The following is an 11952-nucleotide window of genomic DNA, read 5'->3' as shown; positions in this document are numbered from 1 at the left end:
TTTTACGATCATCTCTAGGAGTTGTTTCGTGATCTCCGTAGAGCTGCCTCTCTCTGACCAAATACGAATCAGCAACTACCACGAATGGAGGAGCACAACGAACCATATAGAGATCTTCGGAGAACATCAAAAATATTCTCAAACCCCGTTTTCAGAGATTGAAGTAAGCCATTTCCATCGGCATATGTCCTCTTATTGATCGCCAAGAGGGCTTTTAATGCTCTCCCATTGGGGTCCTGCTCAATACACATTGCAGGAATGAAATCCGGCCCCTCTTTAGTTTTTGCAAGAAAGGAGAGAATTTCCACTAGGTCTCTTTCTTTGGAAAATGGAAGTATATAGCCCTTTTCGAGTACTCGAGAGCGTTCAGTGGGTTTTTGTTGCGGTGATTCAGGGACTTCATGGAGTAGATAATTGAGAGCAATATTCTCTGCACAATTTGTAGCAGCAATATGGGATTCGCCGGTCATCGTGCGAGGCCTATGGTGACTAGAGCGTCGGAAAGAATACGCAACTGGAACACGACGAGATCTTGAATCACGAACAATAGATTAGCTAAGAGGCCCCAGCCGCAAGAATGCTGGGGGCGAGACTATTTTAATTGCTAAAAGAAAAGAGGGAGAGAAACGCAGATGGACCTTGTAAATCGGACCAGTCGAATTTGTAGAGGAGGGCAAGAAAACAATTTCATTGGGCTCTGTAGCACGGTTGGCAGGGATCCCTGCTGCTTGTTATCACAAACCGTGAGGCGTCGCTTGCCAACTACAGCGGTGCGATCTTATTCGCAAATCCTAGGAACGTGCAGCCTCATACTGACCCCGCCTTCTTCGCACAACACCAAGACCATTCCTACCACCAGTGCCTAAAAATATTCACGATATCTTTCAATGAATGCGGTATGGATAGGCAGTAGGCCACGATCAGTCCTATTCCTCCGCGAGAGCGTCTCCGTCACACTCACCACACCGTAGCGCGGAACCATTGGGCAGGATTGTCCAATCTGCTGCGAATCGCGCTTTGGCATCTGCACTTCGCCATTTTGATTCTTGCAGTGCTAACTTCTACATAGCATTAGGCAACAGCGACGTATGCCCTCGGATTGCGATTGATCGTAGCAAAGGTATTCCTCCTCAGTGTTTGGGCTCAAGACCCCAGCGTTCCTAATCGTTGTCAGCAGTCAGTGCTGGAATATAGATGAGTAAGCCATGTAGGTCCACCAATAGAAATCACAATGAGTCTGAATTGCTAACTATGCCCCTATCTGACAATTTGTATGGGCTCAAATACATTACTAATCTTGGCGGATATACAGTTTTGTCGCACAACACCCGTTGCGAACTAATTCTTCAAGCCATAACTAGGTTCTTGAATTCTAAAACCCCGTTGTAAATTTTCTTCTGTATGAAAGAGTGCCTTGTACCAAGTACTCGTGAGCTATTCTATGACTTGGCTGGACGTTCTTGGCAAACATTGTTCCAAGACACTTCTAATATACCTTTATTCCCTTCGGGAATGTCAAGGATCTTGGCCTCGCAAACCCCATTCTGATCCACAATCATAGATGGGACATCGACAGGAAGTGGATTTGGATAGCGAAATACGCTAACCTCGTGCAATTTATACTTAACTTGACCCACCAGTCACAACAGCCTTATTCTTCGGGTGAGATATTTTGGGTCACGTTCTGGCCTATGCAACCATGCCCCATGTTGGTTGGGGTCTGTAGTTTTCTTCGGCTTACTTTGGGAGCCATCCAATCATCGATCGCAACGTGGCCAAATTCAATGTATCCTCTCTCAGCTCGAACAGCGGAGTCTGGCTGTCCCACTGACGCGATGTTGGTGAGGCTGAGGCTTGGCCACGATCCGTCCCGAATTCGTACCCAACGTAAAAATCGCCTGTTCCACACATTCTCTCAGTACGTAGCCCCATTCGTAACCACAGAATAACATTTTATTCTCTTCTCTTTACTACTACGCCAATAGGCCTCGTTGAGAATACCAACTCTTAAATCATGACGTTGACAGTCTCTCCAAAGCGATATGCTTTACTTGTCGGAATTGATGTGTATCTGAATGACGGCGCGAGGAAAAACAAAAATAAAGAAACTCTCATACTACAAAACCTGCGAGGATGTGTTAATGATGTCCAGGCACTCAAAGAGTTCCTCCAAAGGGAATTTCAAGCGCACGAACCTCGCGTCCTCACCTCTTCGCCCCTGTCCGTCACTTCGCCTTCCACTTCACCGACGGAGTCACCAGAGTTTAGACCGACATTTGAAAATATGTTATTCGACAGCAGTAGGCATGTTGGGACTGATGTTCAAGGAACCGTATTATCGTGTTGCATCAGGAGTCTAGTTATTCTAAGTCTGTATATCTTCTTTGTAGCTCGGTCTTGGCAGCGACAAAAATCGAGATGCCCTCGTTAATGTCGAAGGATATATAGATCCAACGCTCACAGTTACAAGTAGTGGTACTGTGCTATAGCATTGGTTGGACAGTTTCTCTAGAGTCCAAGATCTGACAGCAAAATTAACAGTGGTCGCGCGACAGAGGGTGAGTCTTATCTGCTCTCACCCCGTATCTCACCCCGTCGATTGCGCGCTCACCCTACTCACCCCTAGTCGCGCGACTGTAAAGCGGCGATCATCCATTTCCCGACCGAGCTAAACTACCTTATTTGCTAGGATAGGTAAAAGGCGCGTGGCTTATGTGCGGCCAGGAGTCGGGTGGGTGTCGCCAGGGTGAGTTTAGCGTCAGCGCCGCTTTGAAGTCACGCGACCGCTACGGTACTGTGGAGAAACACTGCTTGTGGAAAACCCTTTTTGGAATCCCAACCTGAATTATTATGCTATCTGTTGTTTCCAGTGATTCGTCGAGTACGGCGGCTGCAGCAGTTGGGCAGAGCTCTGGAAACACGTATGGAGGCTGGGCCAGAAACAGAGCGGTCCTTTTCCGAGAGGAACACGCGCCTGCATTACCTCCCCGCCGCATCATTGTTTGATCAGCCGCCGCCCCACCCGACCGCCTTAGAACCTTTACCCATCACACATCAACAATCGCGAGATAAACCTGGCGCTTACGGCTTTGCGTCAACTGGGTGAAGGTTTACTCTTCTTGAATTATAAAAGCTCCTCCAGGCCCTGTAGGAGCCCAAAAAATAATATCCTCTTTATCATTGCACGAACATAACCATGACTGAACCCATCGGGCTGGCCTCCGGAATCCTTGCTCTGGCGTCGTTCGCGTTTCAATGCAGCGTCTCGCTTTATGAGACAGTGGACAGTTTCCGTTCGCATCCAAAGCGTGTGCGCGACCTTCTCGGCGAGCTAGAAGCTTTAAGTGCCGTGCTGGCTCCACTCGTCGACCTGGTGCAATCGACCTCTGAAGTCGATCTCTCGGTCCTCGATCTGCCACTATTGCGATGCGGCAATGCCTGCAAAGAGTTTCAGCAAGAGTTACTCCGATGCGCGTCCCGATCGGACAGTAATCGGACAAGCTTCCGCGGCTGGGCCAGGCTGACGTACATGGGTGATAATATTGACGATTTTCGCGACTTGCTGGCAGGATATAAGGCCACGATCAATATTGCTTTGACCGATGCAACTCTGTAAGTTACTCTCGGCTGCAACAGCAGCGTCTTTTCCTTTACAATTCTTCTTTTGTGTTGGTTACTAATCGCTCAGAAGACGCCAATCTACAGTCGCTGTTGAAAGCATCGGGGACTACGAGGGTCTCATCCAAGATGCAAAGGAGGACCTGGGAGCCCGACTCGAAAGTATTGATAGAAAGTTGGAGCAACTGGCTGAGAAGGATGTGGCCCAGTCCGGACCAGATGCGGCCGAGCTGCACTCGCTGAGAGAGGAGCGCCTGAGTACAGAGAAGTGCCTTCAGATTTGCGCCCAGTTATCGAGCCACATTGATCAGATTCAGCTGATATCCGACGAGGCGGGCCCGTCTCGGGGATCAATCGGAGCTGATGCGTCGCCCGAAACGGTCACAAACGAAGGTCTACAAGAATGCAAAAACAGCTTGACTGTGACGGCTGCCAAGTTGGAAAAGCATATGCGAGATATTATGGATCGGCTACTCGCGAAATCCAAGACTGCAGTCTCTTCTGACGAAGATGCTCAAGATCTGTCGAGGCTGCGCGACGAGTGGGAAACCGCTCGGCAGTGCTTGGATATTTGCTCACGGGCGGATAGCCACTTAAAGGAGAACGTCAGCGTTATTGAGAATTATGGCACAGGCGACGTTCTGCAGTTTATGGTCTCCGCGAACGGGAAGGTTCTTCATGGAAAGAACCGGGGTTTGGGTTGGAGGAACAGGCAAGTGGGAGGCTACGTAAGCAACGAGTCAATCCAACAGCTATCGCGAGACTTTGCATCTATGCACACCAGTCACTTGAGGAGTGAAGAACCCATCTCAAAAGATGGCGCCACGCCAAGCACAGGCGATGCGGTGAAAAGTGAGATGACGGCCGAATTCAAGGAACGATACGGGCGAGGCTTCACTCTCAGACCAGCGCGGACGCCAGACGCACAGCCGGCTTCACCCAGTACGAATAATGAGGGGGTAGAACCCCGAGGTGAAACATCGCGGATGTAGTTTGACCGGAGGAGCTTGCTTTGTCAGTGAAGAATCTGGCTTTCTGGGGAGGTTTTCTTTCTTTCTTGTATCCAGATGTTACAATGTACTTTTTGCATTTCTTCCGAAAGAGCTCTGGCTCGCACTCCGTAAAGAGTTACTCTATCATGCCAGCAAAATCGACAACATCAATCAAGGGAGACTGCGGCTCATGTTTGTCAAACTGTATTCTACCGGTTCCCAATGCGAGCTTCGTGGCTGACAGTGCCGGACATCCATGATGATAGATCAGAACGCACCGGTACCTCCTGCCTTCCTTTTTAGTCGTTTCAGGGCATTAGCGTGCGAAGCGCGCGTCACCAGTTACAAACCGTGGGCCTGCGCGAGGCTGACTCGAAGGCTGAGTTGACGCTGCGAGAACACAGCCAAATTTCGCGCCAAGCCTACTTCTCATTGGTCTGGTACTTGGCAATGCACGTGATTAGCTCTCGTCACGTGCTTTGTTTTCTGCTTCTTTGACTATTTTAGGCATACGGCCTACGACTGCGCGCGTTCCCAGTGATTTTGGGCGAAAGGTCTGGGGAATGCTAGGTATTGGGAAATGCACGTGATATAGCGATCTCAGTACCTGGGAGCTGGAAAATTCGGTTGGCCATCTTGTGACTCGCCTAATTTAGATATTCGGGCTCGGCTCGAGCCGATCCCGAGAAGTTGCTAGTCCCTTGCCCAACGAGACGAATGCCTCGCACAGGAGAGTGCTGTAGGAGTCAAACAACTATTATGTCCTCTTGTAGCATTATTCATATAATTTTTACAGGGTCTCAGAGTGCGATCCTCGATTCAAGGATACGCACAGCATATACATTTCTTGTGATCGAAAGTTTAAGACACCAGGCTAGCTTATCCAGCCTCACTAAGCCCAGAACCTTTTCGACATTCGACATGACATCACAAGATTCACACCGACTTTACTAGATAATGCTTGTACGACCCAGGGTGATAGATAGATGCAGATCCTACTCTCGCTGCTCTAACAATTGCGTCACTCTGTCTCAATACTTCTCTAAAACTGCAGCAAGTAATAAATATTAGATGGAAAGGATAGGTGCTATTAAAACCCTGCTTGCATAATATTGCCGTAGATTGCTACTATTAAAAAAAAGAAAAGAAAAACAGCAAAAAGAAAACAGAAAACATGTGGTACAAGAGAGGTGAGGGGGAATGTGCATAATGTATGTTACGTATTTAGAACCTTAATCATCTCTCTCTTTGAGTAGTTGCGGTAAGAGCAATATTCGTGTCATATCAAATAGCGGTCATAGACCACACCAATATATACGAATATCATGACTTGAATCGTTCTACTCTTTTAGACCACCAGTGCAAACACGCTAACTATCTTCTACAACAAGTATAACTGTGTCAATATGAAGGTGCTATCTCTTACCATGGCATTTGTCTTTGCCGCACTTGCGGTAGCAGGATCTGTGGATGGATTAGATGGCAATAAACTAGCTGAAAGATAGGTATAAAAATTTCCATCTAGGGAACACTCCAAATAATGTTCAAGTGCTGACTGGGATGGACGTGGATAGAGTGTAAGTGATGACCCTTGACTGAAGAGCGATGACTTTGAGCACGCAGTGCTGACTGGTCCATCTGGACGTGGATAGCGTGTAAGTGATGACCCTTGACTGAAGAGCGATGACTTTGAGCACGCTGACTGGGATGGACGTGGATAGGAAGTAAGTGTGACCCTTGACTGAAGAGCAATGACTTTGAGCATGCTGACTGGGATGGACGTGGATAGGATGTAAGTGATGACCCTTGACTTAAGATTGATAACTTTGAGCATCGAGTGCTGACCGGGATTGACGTGGATAGGGTGTAAAGGATGACCCTTGACTGAAGAGCGATGACTTTGAGCACGTAGTGCTGACTGGTCTATCTGGACGTGGATAGGGTGTAAGTGATGACCCTTGACTGAAAAGCGATGACTTTGAGCACGCTGACTAGGATGGACGTGGATAGGATGTAAGTGATGGCCCTTGACTGAAGAGCGATGACTTTGAGCACAGAGTGCTGACTCGGAGTGGCCTTTAGTAAGGCAGCCTTTGGAAAACTCCAATCAAAGTATACTTCCAACATGTTTGCCTTTTGTGAGTATTGAAAAGCATTTCATTAATGTGATATCGATCTTTGATGGAACAACTGATTCTGTCTATAGCGAGGTCTTTACTTTCAACTTTCTTTTATTTCGGCCTTGGTAAAGGTTTTCCCTGATTAGGTTTCCTCTACTGTTATGCGAATACAAAGGCTTTATTTTACAAATATTCAACTCCATTTTCCTTCTCATCCACGTAGTGCTATATAATAGATGATATTATACATGAGATTCGAAGATTTTTGATAGCATACCTTGATGGGTTACTGGTTAAGCTTAGCTTCGCGTCAACTGACATGCTATGAGTTGTTGCTGGGGTGGTCTCTATTAGCGAAGGATCCGCTGTATTAAAATTTCATGTAACTTACGAAGTGGGGCAGCATGTGATAATGGCTTACAATACCTTTCGATCATTTGAAACGCCCTAAACCAAAGATAGGTCAGTGTGTTTCGAAAGAAGGTTTGAGAACGAATTTCTGTGTGTAGGTGGTGAATCTGATTTCGATCCATCCTGTACCAAAAATACCGTGCCTTGAGGCTCACAGCTTACAGATGAGCAAGGAGAGCCAATCGAACAATTTACTGGAACGACGCTAAATCAAGCCAACGTGCAAGAACCCAATACACAGGTATCCCCCCGATCAGCAACGATGAACCATTTCCCGCCAATCCATCGGGTTCTGCAGAAAAATCTTGCTGATACAGATCGATCGAGGTTGGCACGTTATGTATATTCGCTTGATGGGCTTGCATGGTGATCATGACTTATAGTAAGGTGACAACAGTAAGGAGAATACAGAATTGGACTAAATATCAACGACGATAAGTCAAGTTCATGCTTCAGGTATGTCCGATATGTCTACTGCATTCAGCGACTACTCTTCCAACACTCCGCTCTCTTCCATCTTATCTCTTTAGTTTTATAGTAGGTTTCAAAGCGGGAAGTGGGAAATACATCCTATTAATTTAGAGTTATAATTTCATTGACATCACATTGTCTACTAGATTGCACTATCTATATACCTATAGACAGCTACAAGACACCAATGGCGTTGAAGCTAAAAAGGCAATTGATAAGGAAAGGCTTTCTGGCGTGGCTGATGTCATCGGAATAACTGAATCTGTCGTCGTTTTCGGCGTTGATATTGTTGTTAAAGAGTTGGTAGCCATCGGAATGGAGGATAAAGGCACCGAAGAAATAGAAATTGGATAGGAAGTGCTGCACGAACTTCCAACCTTGAATCCATCCTCGAGGGTACACTCTGTCTTATCTCTATTTCGATTGAAGAAAGTGACTAGACCATCGTGATTGATCTGTATCCAAGCGACTAGTAAATCCTTTTCTATGCTATAGATGTCTACTTTTAGCGAAGTTTGGCTTTGGCGAGTCCTATTTATCACTTTAGTAATATCTAGGAGTACGTTAATATATATTGCTTTAAGGGTTATAGAAGGGTTGCTTCTCACTTAAACAATCGTTTCTATTAAGAAGACCGAAGGACTTAGAGTATCCCGTGCAACCATGGTTATAATTAGACCAAATCACGCATTGTCTATCATAAGCAATAACCTTAAGAGCACCGCCTAAGGAGGAGCGGATATAGATACTAACGAGCAACAGAAGAATATAGAGAAACATTTAGTAGGCTTAGTATCCTTTAAGCTGAAATTAAATCACACCTAAGGGGGATCCACGACTTAAATACTTTTATATATGGTGTCGTGGCAATACGTATATAGGACGCTATCGGGGCCGCACTCTACGGTTTTGATTAGCATCCCCTGCAATAGGGTTTGGTAGAATAGAACTCTGTATGTAAGATAGTGGGTGCTTTAATTCAACGTAGGATTACCATTATTGGCAGGTGAAAACCTTGCGTACCTACTCTGTATATATTGCGCTAATTACCGGTTTAAGGATTTACTACGACCACGCACTATAGAGTGAGTGCGTTAGTGCTTAATGCTGTATAGGATAGATCGAATCGGTTTTACCACTTTACACTCTATGATTCTTTACTATACCTATTTCGAAACACTAGGCCCGATTTTTCCGGGTGTGCTTGAAATTGTCGAAGTGTATTGTAAGGAATAGTCTAAAGGCCACCAGAAAAAAGACCAAGCCTGTCTTTTCTAAGTACGGGATACGGGATGCTGAAACATACTTATGCCGAAATTGTTGTTAGTAATGACACTATCGTTTCTGCTTGGCAGAAACCATGGATCCTATAAGAGCATATTGCTTTACCCTATATAAAGACAAATCTCTTATTCTCAACATAGTCTAATAAGATCGCAAATTGTATCTAAGACCTATCAAAGCCATAGGAAAGTTTCTACATGTCCTAATGCGTAAGGCATTTGATGCTCAGCATATCATGCGATTTACTAATTGGTATTATTAGCATAGAAACGCCAGGCTCGTAAGAAAAAGTTTGTGCTTAAGACCTCCCTAGGGCTACCTTAGACAGACTCCGACAAGGAAATATTCTATCCGAACTAGGAACTAAGGCCAAAATGGGTTTGCGGCGAGGCCAAAGACAATGACGGGAAGCAACTTGTTACCTTTAGGCGCAGGGGTACCTCGCCGCATCAATTCAATATGAATACCAACACGTTGGCTGCGATAAGGGGCCAGGAGTTTGAGAAGATCTCAACCAGCAATGGGTTTACATACCGGAAGAGATCGATGCCTATACCAAGCTCTCAAGAGTATCGATTGCATTAAGTAGGGGAAGGTAGCTAGCTTGCTTTTTCCACTCTTTCGAGCATCGACGCCCTTCTTCCCAATTTTGCCAAATTGTTTCTCCCTACAAAGTTTGTGTTTTAGGACTAGCTCGTCATTATCTTTGTACCAGATATATAGTGTTAGTGAAGGGGAAATAATGTTCTCTGACTTATACCTATTTATCAGTAGTGGTCAGTAGTGGCCCTATTTTAGATCAATTAAAAATTGGTGCTAAGGACTTCCCTCACCATAGAGAAATAGCGGCCTCTGATGATTAACTTTACCACTTGAATGAGCAACGCTGCTAATACAGCTAAATTCGAAATTGGCTTCCACATTTTACACGGAGAAACTCTCCCAAACCCTAACGCCAAGCCGATGGTGAAACTACCTAGGCTCAATCTGGCTAGACTGCAGATCATTTCTGTGCGTCAGAATGGAAATATAAAGTATCTGACAAGACCAATACACCAAAGCGTTGAATTATACGTCATTCGCAGTCTTCCCAACTCTAACCACCTTGACCCCGCCACGAGACGAACACCCGCGGCACAAAATCGTTCTAAATCTACCTTTCTCCACCCCAGAATTCATCCGCGGTAAAATTCTGAGCAAGTAAATAACTACGGCCCAGATCGCTGATGCCGCAAAATGCAGCCCGCATTCCGTCACCACCAGGACTTTGGGCGGGGCAGGGCGATGATATCCCAATATTGACTGGCTGAGTGATAGGAGCGTAGACATTTTGCTTGGATAGCGCGGTATTGGCCACGAAGTCACCTGAGAATAAGGCTGAGGCTAGGCGCTAAATAATAGGGGCCCGGCACCTTTCTTTTACCCGTAACTTGAACATCGTCGGCATCGTATATTGATAATGACTTCTATATCGTTTAGCGGCCAAAATCAAGGGTTACAGGTCGGTACCAGTCACGGGCCCATATACTATACATCTGGTGAGATTCTAATCACCTAAAAATTGGATCAAGATCAGAATCAAGGACTAAAAGTGGCTTTCCGCCCTAGAGCAACCGGAACCCCGCCCAGAGCCACTGTCGACCGTGCCGTTCCCGCATAATCCAGATTTTGTCAGCCGCGATGAACTCCTCGATCAAATCCACGAAAGGTCCTCGATCCCGGGGTCTAGAATAGTTCTCGTTAGCTTAGGGGGGGTTGGGTAAGGTCAAGCTAGCCCTTGGCGGTCTGTTTAAGGCTGACTTTGCCAAAGGAAATCTCGACTCGCGATCGAATACTGCCACCGAGTCCGACAGCAATCGCCTAACACCTGGGTTTTCTGGGTTCACGCGAGTAATGCCGCGCGCTGCGAGGAAAGTCTCCGCAACCTTGGCGACCGTGCTAAGATTCCCGGGCGCCAGGATCGCAACTCTAATATTTTCCAACTCTTTAGGAACTGGTTGCAAGATGGGAAGATCGGAAAATGGATTCTAGTCCTTGATAATGTCGATGATGACGAGCTCCTTCGGAAACCATTAACTACTCGGATAGAGGCCCAAGCAAACACCCCGAGGCATGCCCTAACGCAGCCATAGCTAAGGTACCTTCTCGAAAGCTCGAATGGCTCTATCATCATCACGAGCCGTAACAAAGCTGTAGCTTTGGAAATCGCCGGCCATGAGAAAAGTCTGATCGATGTGCAACCAATGAATATGGCCGAGGCGTTGGTTCTAATACAGAAGAAGCTAGATTCATCTATAGCGAGAGAGGATTTGGTTCAGCTAGTCCAGGAACTTGAGTTCATGCCACTCGCGATTGTGCAAGCGGCTAGCTACATCACCCACCGTTCGCCCCGATGCTCGGCATCGCAATACCTCGAAAAGCTTCGGCAGAGTGATCGCCAAGCCACGAAACTTCTTAATCACGAGGGGAAACACACCCATCGAGACTAGGAGGCAAAAAATTCGATTCTACTGACTTGGCAAATATCGTTCGACCATATCCGACGGATCAGGTAGTCTGCGGCTGATTTACTGTCTCTTATGAGCTTTTTCGACTGGCAGGGAATCCTAGAGGATCTTCTACGGGTGCAAGACATAGAAAGAAACCGTGAACCTTTGGGTTCTTCGCAAGACATTGTGGATATATCAAGTGATGAGGATACGGATTTTTCGTCTGAACTCGACGTAGATGACGATTTTAAGAGCGATATTGCGACTCTTAGAGACTATTCCTTTATTGCTCCTAGTGAAGATAGCATCGTGTTCACGATGCATCGGCTAGTGCAGCTAACAGTACGCATATGGTTGAAAACCTACAGTTAGGAGGAGGAGTGGAAGGAACGTTTCATTCGCAACCTAAATAGTGAATTCCCGACTAGTGAATACGAAAATTGGGAGAGATGCCGGTTACTATTTCCTTATGTTAGGTCGGCCGTGTTACATCGACCGAAATCGCAAGATTCACTCCGGAATTAGGCCGCACTACTCTATAGAGGGGCGTGGTATGCGCAAAAATGT

The 11952-nt window shown here is 46.2% G+C and overlaps 2 protein-coding genes across 2 annotated transcripts; one reads left to right on the top strand and one right to left on the bottom strand.

Annotated features, from left to right (window-relative positions):
* Window positions 1-3196: 3196 nt before the first annotated feature.
* Window positions 3197-4615, top strand: PENARI_c065G11948 (uncharacterized protein; the record flags this gene model as incomplete). The annotated part of the gene is made up of 3 exons (XM_022637583.1): window positions 3197-3612; window positions 3692-4560; window positions 4611-4615. The coding sequence occupies 3 exons, from the start codon at window positions 3197-3199 to the stop codon at window positions 4613-4615; spliced, it is 1290 nt and encodes a 429-aa protein (XP_022482564.1).
* A 6308-nt stretch (window positions 4616-10923) lies between these two features.
* PENARI_c065G10478 (uncharacterized protein) lies at window positions 10924-11112 on the bottom strand (the record flags this gene model as incomplete). The annotated part of the gene is made up of 2 exons (XM_022637582.1): window positions 10924-10956; window positions 11038-11112. 2 exons carry the CDS (start codon window positions 11110-11112, stop codon window positions 10924-10926), a joined length of 108 nt encoding a protein of 35 aa, XP_022482561.1.
* Between the last annotated feature and the right edge of the window lie 840 nt (window positions 11113-11952).

The sequence above is a fragment of the Penicillium arizonense genome (genome assembly GCF_001773325.1).
Source record: "Penicillium arizonense strain CBS 141311 chromosome Unknown PENARI_contig065, whole genome shotgun sequence".
Taxonomy (NCBI): Eukaryota; Fungi; Ascomycota; class Eurotiomycetes; order Eurotiales; family Aspergillaceae; genus Penicillium; species Penicillium arizonense.
This window is presented reverse-complemented; position numbering and strand designations above follow the sequence as displayed.